Raw genomic sequence first — 21,291 nt, forward strand, 5'->3', positions numbered from 1 at the left:
GTGGACAGGCACAATTTGTTTTGGGGATTTTCAAACATGGCATCAAAAGGGCGCTGGTGTTAAAGTTCTCTTTAAGCTGCTGTGAGAACATGTTTGCTGGGAAAAACACCAGAGGAAAGCGAAGGAAAAGGATTCACTGGGACTCTGGATTAGTGGGCAGTGAGTCGGGGCGGAGTTCACGCAGGTCCAGTAGGACCAGAGGCCGGCTCCAATGGCGGGCAGAAGGAGAACAACACCACCTCTCTTTCCTTTCTAAACAAACAAATATGTAAACACCCCGCTCTATAGTCACTGAACCCTGAGGTCCGTGTGACCAAAATCAGTCAATTACAAATGAAAAGTAGGGTTGAATGGACCAATCGGCGTCAACGATGATGCGTATTGGTGGTCAGCTCCCTCGCCACAGCACGAACGCTGGTGTGAGACGTCGCTGCGGCGTCCTCCGTGTTGTACCCGCCCAGCACATGTTCCAGTCACACAAAAAGCGCCATCCTTCCCCACAAATTGCCACTCCTGAAGACCGAGCAGATACTCTTTCATTTGCGTGATGGACTCATTTGCTCTGAAGTTTATGTGTCCCAGCAACCGTGAGCTATCAGAGTCCCTGAAGTACTCCATCTTGTGAGCTTTATGTCTTCCATATGGTTCTAATTTGAGATTTTTGAGATTTTCAAAGCTTTTCTTTAGCCTAGTGTTGTTAATTAGAAAGGGTACTAGTTTTGTTGTGGCCTTTTGTGTTGCCAAGTCGTGCCCTCCCTCCCTCCCTCCCTCCCTCTCTCTCTCTCTGCCAGTGTCTCTCTCTCATCACATCTGCCTCTGAACTAATGCCTGCCCCACCACTTTTGCAAATGAAACATCCTCCCACTATTATTGGGACCGAGCAGATGTTTTCTGTTTGGATGGTCAGCGATGGGACATTAATGCCTGTAGCAAAACAAGACAAACCCCATTTTTAGGGAGGAAAAGAAGCCAAACGATCCGGATATTTAGGGAAGTGATTATATCATGTCCCTCGCGTCCCGCACGTCTGTCTTGCACATAGGGCAAATTAGAAGCCATCCCTTTCAGTTTAGCGCTAGCCCGAGTGCCTGTGCCAGGATTTTGGTATTAAAACATCATAAATAACACTGTAACCTCTGCGTGGAGGTGTTATAAATAGGATGTGTCAAGCGTTGCCCCGGCCAACCTCTGTTTTCCCTGAAACTTTCTCTTTTCACTCTTCGAACGGCTCGGCTGCTTTTTAATTTGGCTTTGCCGCAGGCTAACCCACTGACGCCTCACAGCGAGGGCCTCTGTATTTCAACAAGCCCGCAAAACCCCCCAGTCCCGGGCCACTTGTGCTCCCAGAGCCGTCCTTTGAGCTGTTGCTTTTTTGGAGCCCAGACTGTGCCATCAGCAGAAGAGAGCGGCCCGGCCCCGGCCGGAGGACCGCGGCCAACTCTCATCCGTCAGAAACCCAAGGACCGTTCCCCTCCAGCCTCTGGGTGGTGCAGGGCCCGACCGAGACAGAGAGGAGGAAGAAAGGAAGGAAAGAAAGTGGAGTGGAGTGTGGGGGAGCGAGTGTTGGAGAGGGAGAGGAAGCTCCCAGATAAACACACCGCAGCGCCTCAACTCCTAATCACCCTGCGCTTCCGTTTCCAGACTCTATAATTAGAAGGGCCCCGTCCTTTTTCTTTTTCTTTTTTCCTCTGTATTCCAAGTTGACGCAAATTCTTCTTGTGGCTTGGCACCTCGTTTGGGGCGTGGGTTTTGAAGAGTTTACGGGCCCTGCGCCTCAGCTCTATGGCTTTCTGGTCGCTCTGATACAGCATGAATAGCTAACCGCCGTCTTAATCCACACTTCACTTGGCCGCGCTTCTGATGTTTTCCCCTCCACCTCTGGTAACCTGCATGACCTCGAGAGTGCTTCCAATCTGTCCCTCCCTCCCTGCAGCATCCCAAAAACAATCCGCCCCTTCACCAAAGCTTTCATCTATGAATCATGTGCAGCATTTAGCAGCGCACTTGCTTTTTTCTTCTTCCCGGAGAAGTGTTTTCCATCTCCGTCACGTGTTGCCGAGTCCTTTTAATCCCGCGCCATTCCAGCCTCCTCTTTTCCCATTTCACGTGCCACCCAATAAAGCCCCGCCACTAATTAAAACCTACTGCAGCCTCCACATGAAAGATTCCACTGTGAAAAACTCAAAGGGAAATTACTAATTACTTTAATATCACTCGTGCCTGGGAGTCGTCAAAGATGCGAGGTCTGGACATTTATTTCAAATCCCCCCCGTCTGCATCAGCGGCGCCGCCGCCAGCTTTCTGGCTCGGGCCGGGCCGGGGTTTGTTTGCAGCATCTCCAAACACCTCTGGGATGGGTTCTGGGTTGCGCTCCAGTGTGGCGTTCGTCCACGCCGGGCCAGTTTAGCTCCACGTTTGTTCTGGTGTGGTTTGTTGAGCATGTTGTTTATGGCGAGGGCCTATACTTTCTGGAGTTTGACGAGCTTCAAATAAAAGAGGACCAAATGAACGGGCATGTCACCGGTAGGGGGCGGGTTACACACCCATAACCATATGCGGATGCGATTCTCTCTTTTCTAGACACTCATCATCTTGTCTGCTGATGAGCGCTGGCGTTAATGTGTCAGTTTCCTTGTTCAAACATGCACAAATTCTCTTCTAAATGCAGTTTTAAGACATTTTAAAAACCAGAGGGGTACAGGAAATGGAACAGGAAGTGGCAGAAGCGCGCTGCCTAGCTAGCGTCGCCTGTGTGGAAGGTGGAACACACACGCTGGACACACCTGCCGCTGGACCACGCAGAGTCCTGAGCTTTGGAATTCACTCCAGTCCAGTTGGAGGTGATGCACCGGGTTGTTCTGCCTTTTAGTCCCTTTAACAAGTCACTTTGCTGTTAGATTTCTCATAATACAACTCGGGAAAGCACGAGCAATCCTCTCAGGGAGCAGCTTTGATTGATTTAAAACACATTTATTGACTGCGCTCCCAGCTTATTTATTATTTATTTGGCTAATTGATCTGCGTTGGGCAAAAAAGAGGGGTTGCATTTGTCGAATGCAAAAGCCAAATGTACGTTGTGCCGTAAGATGGCAGCTGCTGAACTGGAAACCAGCGGATGAGACGAATCATATCTGCACGTTGAGGACAGGGTGGCGTCACGGCCGTGATTCCTGAAGCCCGTGTGTTCTTTGCAGGGATGCTCCTGGTGACTGCCGACGCTCTCGGACACGATTTCCACGTCTTCCAGATCCTCACCCACCCCTGGGCGTCCTCACAGAGCGCCGTGCACCATCTCTATACGTTACATCGAGGGGAAACGGAGGCCAAGGTCTGAGACACACACACACACACACACACACATTAAACGCTGCTTAGTTGGGGTTTTTTTTGTACAGCTAATTAAATAAAGTGCCCCGAACCCCCAAAACAAGCCTGTTTATATAAAGAGGGCTTCAGCTTAAAATGTTTCCCACAGCAAATTTAAAACAGAAATGATGGGAGAACGTCGGCCGCTGCCAAAGATTACCAACAAAAACATTCTTGCTGTTTGTCTGTGGGTGTGTTCAAGATTTATTGGTTCTGTTTTACACTCGTTAGCAGCGCGGAGCCAGGCTGGAGCGCATTATCACCCGTTTGTCCTTTGAACCGACTGGAACAGCAGTCATCATGTGTGTCCTCCCGTCCTGCTGCCATAGGACACACGACTGTGGTCAGAGAGCTTTGTGACCTTCTCCGGTTTTTGTCCCATTTGGACAGAAAGGAGGCGTGGCCGCGTGCATAAATGATGCTGAATATCCAGGTGAAAGTCAGCACAGGTGGTTTTTTTCTTTAATAATCTGAAACAACCTCAGCAGAATCTGCCCGTGTGTCGAACGCCTCATCAGAAACAGCTGCAGGAGCGTGGAGACGCGGCCTTTGCTGAGGTTCTAAGCAAAACCACCAGTTGGCAACAACAGCGGCAACATCTCAGCTCTCCGAGTTCCTCCCGCCGTCTCGGCTGTAAATTTTCTTAGTTATCCAACAAAGCCACTTCGGGCCTTGTTGGGTTCAGGATTATTGACGAGGAAAACACGCTATCGCTCACACACATTCTGGCTGCCTGCCTGGAGTTAATGTGTAACCAAACGGCAGGTCCGCTGACCGGCTGCACGCTGAGCCTGCTTTGATCTGACCCGCTGTAAACACTGAAAGCCGGCCTCAGCCGAGTGCCTGGGCCAGGGGGTTATCGCCACACACTCTCTCTCTTACACACACATGCTCAGACACAGAGCGAGGAGTGATAAAGTCTTGAGTTAGGTGGGTGGGGAGACGCCTTATCTGTCTCCAGCGGTCAAACATGCGGCGGGCTGTCAGTGACCCGAGGCCAGGTAAACACACCCGCAGCTGATAACAGCTGTAAGAGGCTGAAAGAAGGCCAGAATGTAGATGAGAGTGGAGCCACGGGGCAAAGCGGCCAGGGCTTGTCGCCGAGGTTACGGGGGCAGCTCTCCAGGCCTTGTACCTTCAGCTGTGATTGCGTCTCGCCTCCCTGTGTTTGCCTTCATTTACATAATCCGATATCCCAAATCTCCCTTTCCTTCTCGGTAGCCGTTTCTCCGGCGCCAGGTTTCCCCGGTCAGGTGTGTCGGGCCTGTGCCGATCGCCACGTTTTTAACAGGGACGGGAAAGCAGCGCTCAGCATCGGCACCCTGCGCTCTTACCCTCTGCTTTTCCTCGCTCGCAGACGCATTAATCACAGATTTTGGCGTCTGTCTTCCTGCAGAAGGGAAGGCCAGAACCCCCCCCCCCCGCCCCCCCACGTGGAATGTACAACCTCCACACTGACACATTCACATTCCGCCTTTTCAAGATCATTTCAGGCTGATTGATATCTGCAGTAGCTGGCCGTCACACCGCCACTGCAGCCTTCCAGCCGATGTCCCGCCCGATAAAAACGGTCCCCTCGCGCTGGGCTCCCTGACAGCTCCGTGACGACCCATTACGGCGCGCACAAAGTAGCTCTTTCTCAGCTCCGAGCCGGCCCGGTCGGGCCTCCTCTTTCACTCATCTAGGCGGAGCAAGGCCGCTGTCTGGGATGCCGAGGATGCCCCATTAACCGTCATTGCCGGGGCCGATTACCGAGCCTGACCCGGTGAAAGATGAGACCGGCCCGCAGGTACAAACGCTCGCTTGATTTGCCCGCCAAGCGCGGGCCGAGCTCCTCTGCTGGGCCCCGTCTTAATTTCCATCCAGCCCGGTCCACCTTCCTCACAACCGGCCTCCTTCAACATGTCAAACGGTGGACGGGGATCCAGCGCGCTATCACCCGATCGGTCTGATTCTTTTGTGTCGGTGCATTTTTCCCTCTCCCACCGTCCCGTACTGGCATTGTCTCCCGCAGTCGATCTGTCTGGTTCCCTGCATGTCTGACATGCTCCGGGAGATCCTATCTTTGCAAGCGTCTGCTCCTGAGTCGCTCCCTGTTTGAGGGGGAAGACCTAACAAAGGACGCCGTCAAATCTTCTGGGTTTTTGGCCGCAGTCAAACGTACACATTTGCACATTTTCACTTTGCCGGGAGCTTTTAAAGCGCCGGTAAAGATAGAGATACACTTCCAGATGTGCATTCCTTTTTTTTTGTGCAAGAAAAATAAAAAAAAGCCCTCTGAGTCTGTGCAGTTTCCCAGGCAGAAGGGAATGATATTATCCAACGTTTCTCATCTAGCAACTTTAAAGTATTTGTACTGATTCCTTCCTAATTGGAACCTCATTAGTATTTTACACCAAATGACATGTTTTGTCAAACACTTGGATGCAGCGGAACCCCGGATCTTAATTACAATATGCTCGGTTCTGTTTGCGCGGCCGCTCCGAGCCACGTATATATGAAGGGAAGAGTCTGCGTACGATCAGGGCCTGATTTAGCAAGACAGTAGCTCATTATGCTGTCGGCTCCTGGACTCAGTCTTGGGCTCAAAACTCCAGAACCTTTCAGTAAATGGAGAAGCAGCGCCAGAAACTTTACGGTAGGACAGGAAAAGGTGGATCTGGTTCTGATCCAGCTCATATCCACTGAAACGGAAGAAGCCGAAGTAGGTAAAGGTCGCAGATGTTCCAGATGTTCTCTGTTAATGTCATCGAAGCTCTTGAAGAGCGCTGTGATTAGCGGTGTTACGTTCAGCTGACATGTGTTCGCATTATTGTGTATCCGTCAGACAGCTGATCCAGGCTGCGATCCGGTACCGAGTCCTGTCACATGCGTATATTTATTTAACTGAAACCTTTCTAAAACAGGGACGTCGTTATCTGACGGCTCCAGCCTTCGGCCTCTCTAACCGCTCGTTTCGATCTCTGCTCCCAGGTCCAGGACATGTGTTTCACCCAGGACAGTCGCTGGGTGGCCATCAGCACCCTCCGAGGCACCACCCACGTGTTTCCTATCAACCCGTATGGCGGCGCTCCCTGCGCCCGCACGCACATGTCCCCCCGGGTGGTCAACCGAATGTCTCGGTTCCAGAAGAGCGCCGGCCTCGAGGAGATCGAGCAGGAGCTGAATCGGGCGGCTGCCGTGGGAGGAGGAGCAGGTGGTGGAGGCGTGGGAGGAGGCGGCTGCATCCTGGGTGGAGGAGGAGGAATCGGAGGGCGCTCTAGCCCCATACCGGGGCTGTCCGGCAGCCCGTCGGGGTCGCCGCTGCACGGTGAGGGGCATTAGCGTTCACTCTGAGCAGCCTCCTGGACTTCATGCTAGTCTGATATTGGAGTCACTCCCAACGTGTCCAGGACACCTTAAATCCAGGCTCAGGCCAACAAAGGGATTTTACTTCAGTGCTTCTGTTTTCAGTCATAAAGTAAAGCAAATAGGAAGCAGTTCCTCAACAAACGGTGGCGTTAGATGTTAGTGCCACCACAGAAGAAGAAGAGAGTGTGGGCCCACGTCAGGTCACAGGGAACAGGGAATTTGGTGCTGGCTTAAAAGGCGGCATAAACGTGGGCCGGGGGCCTGCGGGGGCTGTTGATGAAGTGGCTGGGTCATTGATTAACGCTTCGCTATCAGACACATTCACAACCACCCCCAGGCTGCGCTCAAGTTCCACTTTGCGTCCGTGCAGATTTTTATTTGTTTTTTCCCCTCACTGTTCATCTCAGTAGGGCTTTTCCAGGTACTCTGTCCCGGCCTGTGTCCTGGACTGTGTCCCAGTCTGTGTCCCAGTCTGTGTCCCGGCCTCTGTCCCGCTCTGTGTCCCGCTCTGTGTCCCGGCCTGTGTCCCAGTCTGTGTCCCGGCCTCTGTCCCGCTCTGTGTCCCGGCCTCTGTCCCGGCCTGTGTCCCGCTCTGTGTCCCGCTCTGTGTCCCGGCCTGTGTCCCAGTCTGTGTCCCGGCCTCTGTCCCGGCCTGTGTCCCGCTCTGTGTCCCGGCCTCTGTCCCAGTCTGTGTCCCAGTCTGTGTCCCGGCCTCTGTCCCGCTCTGTGTCCCGGCCTGTGTCCCGGCCTGTGTCCCGCTCTGTGTCCCGGCCTGTGTCCCAGTCTGTGTCCCAGTCTGGCACGGCTGCAGATGACAAACACACACGTTGCGTCCGCCGCACCGCGTGACCCCCGAGGTGTCGCGCGTCGTAAAATATCACGGTTCGCACTAATCGCGCTTTTCCGGGAACCCATTTTTGGCGGGGCGGGAGGGGGGGGGGGGCGAACGAGCGATAAACTGTTCAGAGAAGCGCCAGATTAGAAACGGAGCGGTTCTAATTCCACAGAACTTTTCTGCAGCTTTTGCTTCGTTTTTACAAACCTGAACGACCACGAACCACGGTGACTTTTTTAACTTCTTACCTCACTGCCCAGCTCTCAGAATGAGGGTCAGACTGGGTTGAACCTGGGTTTAAACCCATGAGTAACTGCTACTCGGAGGTTTCCAGGAATCTGCCCTGTGCTTTATTAGCTGTACTGTCAACAGACCGATAACCCTCCAAAGAAACGGGTCGAAACTGCCCCGGTGTAAGATGGATTTCATAAACCGAACTTTAGACTTCAGGTCACACGTCGGTGTTTCGCGCTGCGGTTTAGTCGCCGCGTCAGAGCACAAAACTGAGACGACTGCTATGTTTTTATGTGCGTTATCTCAGGCTGAGCGAGAGGAGGTGACGGGAGACGCTGCGGCCACGAGGTCGGGGTCAAGCCATCGCGTTATCAAACGCGCTCTCGCACCCTCCTGAACGGCGGCGCCCTCGCATCCTCTCTCCTTCCTGTCTTCTCCCCCGTCTAGACCCGAGACCCTTCCCTAACCCCCGACGCCATGATCCTCGCGCATTCCTGCGCGCTGAAAAAGAGGCCGTCAGACATTAAAAGGACGTCGGCGCTCGGCCGCCACGAGAGACGCAACGGGACAAACTGATCAAAGGGGGCGGCGAGGTGAAAGTGAGTGGGCCAAGTAATGAGGTGCAACTGAGAGGAACGAAGGAGAGATAGAACAGGAGGATGGGGGGGGGGTGTCGGAGGGAAGGGAAGATAAGTCGGTAGTAGCGGCGCTGAAAGCCGGGGTCTCTGGGACGCTGCTCGTAAATCACACTTTCTTTCAAAGGAGAGCATTAAGGCCACCTGTCAACAATTAGTCCTCAGTGATACATCAGTGTGTGTGTGCGTGTGTGTGTGTGAGAGAGAGAGAGACATACCTGGTGGACAGTGAAAATGAAGCCTGCTCTGGACAAAATGGGAGCTCTTCATAAATTTGGACTTGTACAGTTTATATAATAATCCAAAGGAAATTGGAGTCTGACATCACACCTCTTCCATCACAGCGGTTCTCCAAACCACAGACACCAGCTCGCCGTCTCCTAAACATTCAACACCTTCCAGTGCGAGTCGGCACCTATAGGACCGATAAGCTGTCAGGAGCTGGTTCATTAGGCCACGCCTGCCTTGCCCTCCGGTTTGGCCCCTCGCCGTCCACCTTCCAGCCGTTCGGAATGTGGGAACATCCTCCGTGTCTCTAAAAACACCTGCGCGTTTTCCATAGCACGTTAAAGCTGTCGTTTATATTTTACTACTACTGGATACGCCCGGACAGGTGGATGTGATCGTGCGTGATGTCATCGCCGGGGCGATAAATCAGCCGGGCGGAGGGAACTCTCGTCTCCGACACGATGATTGTCACCTTTCAGCGCGGCCGTATATTTATGCGGCGCTAAAGTACAAGCGAGCGGAGCGCGGCGGCGAGCGCTCTGCGGGCGAGGCCGCGCACGTCTCTCCCTCTGTTATTTCCAAGACAGATTGGCCTCATACATCCTGCCGCATGTAAATTTAGAAAAAAAAGCCACCCCCTCCTCCCACCGCCGCCACCAGCGTCGATTAAAACCGCCGTCGTTTCGCCCGATTTTCGCCGGATGCAAACACGTCGGGGCGGTCCGCCTTCCGCCTGTTTTTGCACGCTGGGGTGTGAGTTTTGGGCGAGCGTTCTCAGGCTGGCAGGAGGAGGCGGGGGGGGGGCGGGGCGAGGCGAGCGGGGGCCCCCGGGGGCCACCTAGCCACAACAGCTGCTCTGTGATTGTCGCCAGCGCGGACGGCGTTGATTTTTGGGAAGGAACTGCAGAAAAGTACACATCCTTCTCCAGCCTGCCAGCCTGGGCCATCAACAAGCCTAAAAATAGAGGCTGCAATCGGCCGTCTTCTCGTCCCCGTTCAAATCTGGACAGGCTATTTGCGTCCCTCACCCCCCCCCCCCCCAGCCCTCCCCGTCTCCTTTCCTCCGCACGATGGGAGGCGATGACCCACGGGGGTGCCCGTCCCGTGCCTGAAAGCGCGGCCCGATCAGTACGTGCACGTTGTGAGCGCGGGGCAGAGGGTGCTGGGGCTCCAAAAACAACTCCATCATATAATCGAAAAACCCTCTTCTTCTTCTTCCTTTTTTTTTTCTAATGTTAATGCGTTCCGAAGTCTTTTATCTTCTCTATCGCTGCTTGAAAAACAGTCTGTGCGGCCGGCCTGGTTTTTCTGGAGAGCGCCACCTTCGCCGCAGCCGTAGATGGTCAAAACAGCTGCCTGCGCTTCCACTTGCTCTCCAATTAGAGTGCAATATGTGGTGTTTATGGAGGCACGTACAATAAATGCTGACAGAAATGTCCGGCCTCCACGCTTTCCTGCTCGTTTCATCAAATTAATAGCCCGGGTTTCTGCCGCGCCGCAGGTGAGCTGCACATCGGTCCGGGGGATCCCGGAGGCGACAGAACCCGAGCGAAAGGTCAGAGGTCAAACGCCTCCTGACCCCCTCAGAGGAGGACGTTTACAGCTAGCGTCTGATTTATAAAAACCCAAACTCTCTGCGTCAGGAGGAACGCCGGATGTGCAGTTTAAAGCGTCTTTTTGAATAATTTATCGCTATTTACCGGGTCTCTGAATTGGATGCAGTGTTTAAGTGGTCCCCCCCCCCCCTCCTCCTTCCGTTCCTTCTCTCTCCAACACTCTCGTCACTGTTATGACATTTCTCTTCGCATGCACGGGTGCCTTTTGTGTGTATACACGGCTCTTTGGTTGCCATAAGAGATCAACACAAGGCTATTAGTCAGTGCAACAGATTTGTTTCCTCAGCCTGCAGGAGCCCCGGTGGTCCGAGCGCGGGGCCCTGTGGGCCCTGTGGGCCCTGTGGGCCATGTGGGCCCTGGCGCTGGTTCAGACAGAAAAAGGGAGGCCGAAAACAAGGTGTGACGGGAAACTGTTAATTCACTTGTTGATAAAGGGCCACTTCCTTTCTCCTATTAGAGGACGACGGTTTGCTTATTTGGGTTTGGGGGCTCTTTTTTTGTGTTTCATCTCGCCTGCCCCCCCCCCCCCCCTCGTCAGTCATCGTCCTGCGGTGAAAAACAGCAAATCTCCGCCGAGGTCGATGCCAAGGAAACATGAGCTCATAGCTGCTAGCGTGTGACATGTATGTACACGACCTCGGGGCGACCCTGCTTTTGCCGGTGCAGCTCCTCTCGGTTAAACAGTTACAGTCGACGATGTGGAACTCTCTTGTTCCACAAAGATGGGATTAAACACGGATTTAACACAGCCAGTTAGCGTTTCCATCCCAAATCCCTGTAAACACTGTGGGAGGGGGGGACGGAGTCGGGGTCCAGGCTTCATTCAGCAGGATGAGCCGCCTGTCTTGGATCAGTCTTCTGAAGCAGCGTTACCCATCCAGATGTTCATTAGCTTAAAACTCTTGTAGCTGCGCCCTTCTCCCTCCGCCGTTGCCATGGCGTCCATCTACGCCGTCATAGAGCCGCGTGGAAATGTCGCGTGACCGTAGACCCGCACGGACACCAGACAGAAAACGACACATCAGCACGGTCGGCAAGAAAACTTCCTGTTGTGGGGAATAAATAAAGGTATCGATGCTAAATTAGATTTATATTATTATTACTATACTAATTATTTAAACAATGCTGCTACATTATGGATAAAATGACCTTACAAGAGACCTTAAATACATCAGCATGCTGTTTTGTGTTCATTTCATTTGAGCTTTTGCCTCGCGGCTCAATAAAATAAATACATAAAACAGTATTGAGAGGTTATGAGCAAATATCAGCCGTTCAGCAGGCAGATGTGGGAGACGGCGGCGTGCGCGTCCACGCCACAAATCTGCGCTGGGGCTCTTGTTTCACACGTTTTATCAGCGACAGCAGCATCGCTTCCTCCACCTTATCCACCAGCGTTTGCATTGTGCTCCGGAGACGTTTAGGAATAAACAGGAACTCATACTTCTACTCACGTCAACTGTCAGGCAATTTATCACTCTGCTCCCCACAAACACGCACGTCCTTCGCGTCTGTCTTCAGTTAAACACGGTCATAGACGAACACGAACTTCTTGTAACTTCTGGATTTGATTGGCACCCGCGAGCCTTCAGTACCGGAGTTGTCCTCCGTGTGGCGCTGTGTGGTCAGGATTGCCTGAGGTCTGGAGAGCGGGGAGAAGAGCAGGCCTTTGGAGGGACGGTCTGAGTTGTGTTGCACGGCTTTTTACCCTGATTCTGGGGCTGTTGTGAGGCGGTGTGTGTGTGTGTGGTGTTGGGGTAGGGGAGGGGTGTGAGCTGGAGGAAGTGACCGTTCATTAAAAGCCTTCACTTCCTCCAGCCAGAACGTCTGAGCTCTAATCTTTCCCTTGGTTTCCTCAGCCGTTTACGTGTGTAACTCTGTTTATCCTCCGCTCTCATTCCGAATCGCCCCCCCCCCCCCCCCCACGCTGCACATCGCTGTTCCACGGAGACGTGACAAACGCCTCTCTTCCCGTCAACCTGCCGCACCGCCAAGATTCGGCTCTCGACGTGAGCTAGCCGCCGTTAGCGGTGGTCGCCGAGGCCCCGGAGTCTGTGAAAGGAGAGAACTCGGCACCAAAAAACCCACACTGCCACGGAGCGAGCTGCCTCCCCTCAGAATTAGCCGCCCCCCTGTATTTTCAGGGCTTTTAAAGCAACCCAAAATACACCCAGCAGGGAGTGTATACATGTTGGCAGGCACCCGGGCCCCACCAGAGCCCTCCGTCCTTTTTAGACGCACCCTAATAACTCAATCTGAGCAACCGCTAAACCCTCTTATCAGCGGGTGCACGCTGCTGCACTCATCATTATTTGATTTGCAAAATTGGAAGGTAGAGATAAAGAAATAAAGCTGGCTCGCTACACACACACACACACACACACACACACACACACGGGCGGCACTTGTGGCTTCAAGCTTATTTCCTCCGCGGAGTGAAAAGTGCACGCTCTGAAGAGCCCAAACCCTCCATTGTGGCAGAATCAATAGCGGTCCACATCCCTCCTTTTGTCCCCTGCGGAGGCTCCATCTTCCTGGCTCCATCTTCCTGACACACACCTTTTCTTCCCCCCGCCCCGTCCGTTACGTCCTCTAAAAGTGTTTCCCTAAATATTATTTCATTATCTAACCATTACGTGCACGTTCCGCCGCTGCTTTCTTTATTTCCTGATCTTTTTTCATCCTTTTTCACTCATTTTTTAATTCGATTTTAAATTCCCAACAATAAAAAGGGGAATAGAAGCCCTGGACTCCGTCCAGCAGGTATTTCACGGGCTTTTTGAAGGACACCTGCGATTTTAGTCCGATTTGATAACGGGAGGACAAAACGTGTTGCTGATCAGACTCTGGCCAGGGCGCCGTCACGCCCCCGGAGCTGCGGCGCCTCCGTCCCTCCCTGCTCTGCATCCATCATCCTCGGATCAGGCCCGTTCAGAAATGTCAGACAATCCATGGACGGTAAACGAATGAGGGAATGTGACGCTTTTCCTGTCTCCGTCAGTAGATTTTGGATTATTTCTTATTTATGTGTTGCAACAGGAAGACCTGCGTTTAGTCTTATTTCATATTTTATATAGAATTGGATCTGAATAGAAACCTAAATAATCCCTGTTTTTACTCTTTTTGCTCCCACTCGTTGTCCTGCCAACTGTGATTAATTTATTTTTTATTTTTTGTGAGACAAAATTTAATCAACAACATAAAAATTGGATCTAATTTAATCAAATCAAATCCTGTTTTTCTGAAAACAGCCAATAAAGTCAGATGTGCCGCCGCGATAACAAAGTCTAATAAGTTCTGAAGCGTTCTAAAACAATTAGAACTGCAATTGTTCACGTTCCTGGTGGCAACCCTAAAACATCCGCACAGTCCCAGCATTTATCCAGCTACTATTCCCGATACTCCCACCGACTAACACGGAATTTTCCTGTCATTGGTGTGTGTGATCTAAAATAATCACACTCACGAGAACTCGTCAGTACTGATGACGGCCTCCTCAGTAAATCATCATAAATCAGTGGTTTTTTATTCCAGTCTCACACATTTTCTAGTTTCTATGTGGAATTTTTATTGTTTTTAACATTAAAACTGTCAGAAGCTTCCCGTGCTTCCTCCGCACACACACACACACACACACACACACACCTTAAGGTTGCAAATTGACAAAATTCATAATGATATTTAATGCAAATGTATATTGTTAAAATATAGTCTAGTGTGAAACGTGCACATATCCCAGAATCTTCCCGTTAAAAGCGTTCCGGGCCTTTGATGTTGCTGTAGCTGCTCCGTGCTATCTGCGCTAGCTACATGAACGACCTCCGGCTGTTCCCGCCATCCCAGACCGAAGGCCCAAACACGTGGAAACGTGAGCGTGCATCAGCGAGCTAGGGTGCTACTAGCGTGCGATCGATCGGGGCGTCCCTCCCCGACGACACATCTGTTCCGTATATGTCGGGGGCTCCACTCGCGGAGCTTCAGACGAGGCTTTAATTGAGCCTTTTATAAACAGCGACTTGACGTAGTCGTGCACGCCACCGCTCGCGCACAGACGGGGTCGTGTCATCTGAGCCCGTGGATTTGGAAGCTATCGCTAAATTAGCCTCGCTAAATTCCAAACTCTATTCACTTCCCATCAACGCTCAATGAGTTTATGAGCTCTCACATGTAATGACAAAATTAGGATTTCAAAAAAAAAAAGGGGCCTTTTTTAGAGATTTTCGGGTGTTTTTTTTCATGTCGTTCGACATGAGAAACTTTAATAAAAAGTTCCCAAATAGGACTCCCAATAAAACTTCCCCGTTAGCTTGCGGTTTGGGAGCGGGGGACCGGGCAGGAAGCCATTTTCACACAGGCCGGCCTGACCTCGGCTTTTCTCCGCCTTAAAATAGCAGTCCAGCAGGATCAGCGCACAAAGGGAAGAGCGGAGGGGGGGTGAAGAGATAGATCTGTCCACTGTGCTGATACCTAACGGGGGGGGGGGGGGGGAGGAAGGAAGAGGAGACAAAAAGCAGCCGATGGTTTTTCCACCAGTTGTCTGATTCCTTTGCAAAACACTAAATCGGGTGAAGTTTATTTTTTTTGCAGCATCTGTGTTTTATAAAGGCTCTTTTAATTTGTTTTTCCTGGGTCCGGGCGGGGGGGGGGGGGAACCCCGCTCCTTTATTCCCCTCTTCCTCCTTTTCTTCCCTTTTGTCTTCGTGTTTCTTCTCCTCTCTTCTGTTTTTCCTCTCCCTCTCTTCCCCCCCCTTTCCGTGGAAGTGAGTGTTTTAATAATGATGCTTTGGGGATTTGGGATGGTAGAACAGACCCCCCCCCCACCCCCTTTCATTCTTCTTCCTCCTCTTGCTTTAATCCCTCCCTCCTTGAACATGTAGGAAACTTCTGAATGGAGGAAAGTGGGAAGAGACGGATGTTTGCTGGTGGCACAATGATTAAATGATGATTTTCATGCTTTGAAATCTTTTATAAGTCCTTCTGTCAGGTTGCTTCTTTGATCTTCTTGAAAAAATGTTCGTTTTGATGGATTGTTGGTTATGGTCTTTGATCCTTCTCAGTTTTCCGACCCACCAACATCACCTGGTGGTTTTTTTGGTTTTTTTAAATTACCTGCGGTGCTGTTGTCGTTATTTCTCCTTCCTGGTGCAACAGTTGCTTTGATGTCCGAGGACTTCGATTGCTACTCCCAGAAATACCGATTGCGGCGAGTGCCAAATTCTCCGTTTTCTGGTTGGGGGGGTGGGGAGGGGGTGGGGGGTCATGCAAATGTCGGCGACCTTGTAGAGGTCCATTTTCATATGGATGAGCAGGAATCCATTTTGAGGCGTCGCATTTGCTTGATTCTGAAACACGCGCCCGTCCGGGGCCGAGGTCGGATCCCGTCAGCCGGGCGGCTCATTAAAGCGGAGAAGGCTTGATCTTTTTTGGATGCCGAATTAAGGAAGTAAGGAAAATAAATGGGACCATAAAACGCTCCCAGTGCTGCGGAGCGCCTGGTATTGTTTTTCTTGTCCTCCCCGCTCCTTTTTTTCCCTCCGTCTCGCAGCTGCAAATTCATCTTCGGGTTCGAGGTCTCCGCTAATTCCCCGATCATCACTCAACCTGTCCAACCCGGCCCCCCCGCAGCACTTTTCCAGACCTCAGGCCTGTATTCTTTTTGTGTTGCTTTCTTCCCACCCGATTCAAATGGGACGCGCTCGTGTTGACACGCGCAGTCTTGGGAGCGCGTCCCGTCCTCATTGGGAGCCTCCCGCTTGTATCGGATGCAAATCGGGGATTAAAAGAGTTGGGAGCAACATGAGATAGCGTGACGCGGGGGCGGCGGAGGAGAGGGAACGGGCGCAAAGGAGCCCGAGAGAGGTCTGATGTGAGAATAGGATGCAAATGCTGTTGAGACAGGCGGGGATGGATGGACGGACGGATGGGCTGAGGGAGAAAGAGCGCCCTGGCTCAGGTGACAGACTCGGGACCTTTTTGGCGGGGTCGGGGTTGTTCTCACGGCGACGGCGACGGCGCCGGATTTGCATGGACGGGTCTTCTTTCCATGAGACGTCATGTGTCACTGCTTCACGAGCACATCACGCCCCGGTCATTAATCAAATCACGGCCCGCGTCTGGAGCCCGACGCCTCTCGTCCCTCCGCCTCGCCCTCGCCTCTTTGTGCCCGTGGTCCGTTGCCTCGCCGTCCTCCTTCCTCTGTTAGCGGCCATTGGAAAAGGTTGGTGGAGGTGGAGGTGGGGGTGGGGGTGGAGGTCCAGGCCCGTGTTCAGGGAGAACCCTCAGACTAGAACCAGCTCGGTCGCGTCATTCTGAGAAAAACCTTATAGATTTCCTTAAATCGTGGGCTTTTCTTCACATTTGCCCTTAAGATGAAGCATTTTTGGCCTCACACACAGATATTTGCTAACAGAACTATTGAAACAGGTCCCATAGCCCCCCCCCCCCATCCCCGCCCCCCTGGGCCAACCTCATCCCTCTGAAGCTAATTCACGTATCATCTTTAGCCAGAGCGTGATCCTCCGACACGTTCCACATTAGCTCGTCTTCTCAGGAGGGGGGCGCGCGGCCCTTCAAGACCTTTTGGCCTCGGCTGGCAGCGTGACGTGATGACTCGATTAACATTGACCGTCACCCCCCCCCCCCCCAACACCTGTTCACGGGCTTATCCTTAATGGGGATGACGGCAAATAATGGAAAAATGTCCATTTTGGACGAGGATGTTAAATTTATTGACACCCACCCCCCAACCCAGCCTCCCTAAATCCTCATCCTTCACTCCCCTCTTAAAGTTGAAGCACCACTCTTTTTTTTTTTCAAGCTGCTTCCTGTAGAGACTTTTATGCCCCCCCCCCCCCCCACCCCTCATCTGCTTCCCTCCCCCCATACAAAAGGTGGCCCCGGCTCCGAGGGTGCAGCAGTCTTGACATATGAAGGGCTTTGTGGAGCGGCCCCGGACCGGACCTCCGTCGGTTGGCCCCGCCGGGACACGAGTGCCGTGGTCGGTGCACGAAGGTCACGCGGCATTGTGGCCGTAAATGTCCGACAAAGCGGCGTCCTGGCGAGAGGAACGCCGCTCTGAGCTCCCCGTTAATGACCTAAAAGACTGGAGCCAAACACTCAGCAGCCCCTTTCCGCTCCCATTCAGCCCCCTCTTGATCGCTCCTTCCACATAATGACCGGGCGCTCTCCTCCTCCTTTGTTACCTTTCAGGTCCTCCTTGTTTTCTTGTTTTCTATTTGTCCCTTCAGCCCCCCCCCCCCCCCCCCCCTCCCCGCCACCACTTCCCTTTCACTGCTTTATGTAGCGCGGCTGTCACTCATCTGCTGAGGCAACAAATGGAAGAAGGAAAACATTGAGCGGGGGTATTGTGGGGGTGCCCGCCGCTTCGCTCTTTATTTCTTTGGAAAGCTCTTGAACTTGGAAATTTCCTTGGGCTCCGATTGAATCGGCGGCGTTCACATTCTCCCTGTCGCGATATTGCAAACATATTTGTTTTCGAGGCCCCCCGGGACTCAAACGTGTACGGTGGCATGTTTTGGTCCGACGTGTTGTTACTATTAGACGGAAGATGGTTCCTTTTCTAGAGCGCTAGGGCGGGTGAGCCAATGAGACGCAGGCTAACAGGTGAAAGGTAAACGGGGGGGGGCAGCTCCAGCCTCGCCGCTGCTGGAGCTGCTTAAGGTCACTCAGGCGCCCTTTGACACGTCCTGATTATGTGTGCCAGGACTGCACAGGATATGTGAGATGAGACGCGTGTGTGTGTGTGTGTGTGTGTGTGTGTGTGTGTGCAGGGCCTGTTGATTGGCCTTGATTAACAGACTGCCAGGCACGACGAGCAGAGGCCGAGCCTTTGTGATGTAGCATCTTGAGCTAGTTATTTCCAATCAGTCGGCCTTGAACCCAGGGTGAGGTGTGTTTGCGTGTGTGTGTGTGTGTGTGTGAAATTTGCAATATGAGTGGAAAAAAAGAAAACTCCCCCAATCTTTTCTTTATTTCTTGGAGCAAAAGTTTCATTTTTATAAACAATTTTATGTGGCGTCAGACTCAGGGACTGAGAATGGTATTGATTCTGCGTGTGTGTGTGTGTGTGTGTTTCCAGCCAAACTGAGCAGCCAGGATTCGTACAACAACTTCAGCAACAACAACATGGGGAACCCGCGTCTCTCTCCGCTGCCCAGCCTCACTGTGGTGCTGCCCCTGGCTCAGATCAAGCAGCCCATGACCTTAGGAACCATCACCAAACGCACAGGGTAGGCAACACACACACACACACACACACACACACACACACACACACACACACACACACACACACACACACACACACACACGGAGGCAGAGATCACACGTCTTTCAATCCCGAACACTTTAATGGTGAAATGAGCATCGGATGAGTTCGTTAAAACCAACCCGTCACACTTGTTTTCACCGGTTCTGACCCGTCGTTCATTTCCATGTGGGATGAAGGTAAACACGGGTCAACACGTTCCTGGGCTGCGGAGCGGAAAACGTGCTGTGTCGAGACCCAGACGCAAACCCGCGGACGTTGAGCTCGCTAACGAAGCGGCGTTCGAGCCGCCGCTCTCGTCTCATCTTGACCCCCTCCCCCCCCATCCCGCCCCTGGATCTTCGCCATGCATTGAAATCATGTAGTTTTAAGAGCTTCGGCAGCTACAGGCCTTCGCTAAGTACATTTACATACAGCACAGGTGGTTCCACAAATACGGGGAGATTTTAATATTTCCATTTAAATGTGATTTTCATGCCCTGTTTGAATGGGAAATGCTATAATGATGCAGCCAGGCGGTGCGGGGTCCCGATAAATAAGCTGGGAGTGAGGATAAAGGAGGGATTCTCCGGCCAACAGAAACAACATTTAGCTTTTCTGCTGACAGGAGCTGCAGATTTTACTTAATAAGGGATTTATTTCACTTTATAGATGGAAAAATAAGAGTTATTTCATTTCAGAAAGTTTTTTTAAGTTTTCAGCCAATTCTTTTTTTGAATATTTCCTCTGGGAAGAAGTGACGGCGCCACGCCTTGTCAGGCGACGCGGCGAATGATTAGCGTCTTGAATTTATCATTTGGATTCTTTTCCTCCACTTTTGTGGCGGCGTTGATGAGCGGAGAACAGTTGGCGGCGACTCCCCCTGGTCACCACGGCGCAGTCGCTTGGCAACGGCCGTCGTCTTTGATGAAAGTCTAAAATTGTGCGTTTGCGTCGCCGCCGCCGTGTGTGTGTGTGTGTGTGTGTGTGTGTGTGTGGAAGCACGTCGGACGGCTCCGTCGGCTCCTCGGGACATTATCGGTCCTGGTCGGCTGGATCGTTCGCTCCACTCCAGAGGAGGCGTCACTATTAATGTGCGGGGACGTGCAGCTGTGCAGCCCGCTTCTGCATGCACACGGCTGCACCGATCCCCCCCCACACACACGCACACATACACGCATGCACGCATGTACACACACACTGAGTGGAGCAGCAGGTTTGGCCCCAAGAGTCTGGGGTGATATCATATGTTTTCACGCTATACTTACACAGGGATGCCCAGGCGCCATCTGTCTGTCTGTCTGTACATCCAGCTCTGCCTTTTTTACATGTGGGGATGCATGTGTGTGTGAGAGAGAGAGAGAGAGTGTGTGTGTGTGTGTGTCCAGCAGCTGTATTTACACCTGTATGAGCAGATTCCTGTTGGCAGGATGGCAGAGGAACACACCAGCTGCTTAACCTACATTCACTACCAGGCTGTCTTTGTATACAAGCACACGCACACACACACACACACACACACACACACACACACACACACACACAGCTCTCGTTAGCTGCCCATTCACAACACGACTGTCCCGTCCACATCTGTATTAAAGTTGACCTGTTGTGCCACCGACCAAGCGGTGGCCCTGATGCCATCCGGGTCAAAGGTCACCCCGCGTTACGAAACCTGCTTCACACCTCAGCCGTGACTCTGTCGCCCGTCTGACCCGTTTGGATCCCAGCGTGCGTGAGCGCGTGCAAATAGATTCACATCGCTGCTTCAGACGGATTAAAGCGCGTGCGTGCGGCCAGATTTGGGAGACTCTGAGACCACCACCACCGGGTGTTAGCCTAAAAACTGAAGAGCATTGGATTCACACAGGTCAACCTCCTGTTTTAATTTGGATTTTTGTTGGGGGGGTTTTTCCACCGAGACAGATAGGATGTGGCTCAGCATCCGCATGATAACCCCCCCCCCCACACACACACACACACACACACACACACACACGGCCAGGTCAGGCCAGGGTTCTGCTAGCCCTCGGAATCTCTTGGGAGACCCAGGACAAGAAGAGGAGTGTCGGATCTGACCCCAAATCTTGTTTCCTTTTTTGACCAAATATGGAAGGAAATTGGCCCGGGATTAATTAAAGTCCAGAGAAGAAGAGGACACAGATGTCCAAACCTCATTTGTGGAAAAAAATGAAGAGAGAGATGTTCCAGGGAACTTCTAGCTCAGCTGGGGGCTCAGATTAAACTTGTCAAAAAGCCTGTCAGTGATAAATTTGGGATTTGTAAGCAGCCAAAGTACTGCACACTTATCCCGTCCGCGCAGTCTAAATCTGACACGGACAAATGGAAAGATTGTCACAGGCGGAAAAACAAAACATCACCCCTGACCAAATCCCGGCTGATGACATTCCGACGCAAATGCACAGCCGAGTTCGGGCGAGGTAATGAGAAAGACAACAGCGCGGGAGTGCGTACGACCCCGTGACCCGCCACAGATGTGCACCCAGATTACTATAATACAAATGGAACAGCCCGCGCTGCTCTACATCCATTGTCTTAGAGAATCTCGCTGAGGCCGGAACCAGGAAAGGGGCTTTGGGAGCCTGGAGCCCGGCAGCACATGGAGGCAGGGCTAAACCGTTAGCACAAATCAGCTCACTTCCCTCCCGTTAATGGCCCAGGCGGAGCTGCTATTAGGGTCACCGGGTTAAGAGATGAATGTGTGAACCATTATTCTCCGAGAGTGGGGTCGGCACCCTC

The 21,291-nt window shown here is 52.3% G+C and overlaps 1 protein-coding gene across 4 annotated transcripts in view; it reads left to right on the plus strand.

Moving 5' to 3' along the window:
• The window catches only part of bcas3 (BCAS3 microtubule associated cell migration factor), a 176,716-nt gene that overhangs the window by 30,136 nt on the left and 125,289 nt on the right, over positions 1-21,291 (plus strand). For all 4 annotated transcript variants that reach the window (XM_029844234.1, XM_029844237.1, XM_029844236.1 and 1 more), the window contains exons 14-16: positions 3,195-3,328; positions 6,340-6,676; positions 18,364-18,514. In XM_029844234.1, coding sequence (XP_029700094.1) covers positions 3,195-3,328; positions 6,340-6,676; positions 18,364-18,514 — 622 coding nt within the window. The remainder of the gene's footprint in view (positions 1-3,194; positions 3,329-6,339; positions 6,677-18,363; positions 18,515-21,291) is intronic.

The sequence above is a fragment of the Takifugu rubripes genome, chromosome 11 (assembly GCF_901000725.2).
Source record: "Takifugu rubripes chromosome 11, fTakRub1.2, whole genome shotgun sequence".
In the NCBI taxonomy this organism is placed as follows: domain Eukaryota; kingdom Metazoa; phylum Chordata; class Actinopteri; order Tetraodontiformes; family Tetraodontidae; genus Takifugu; species Takifugu rubripes.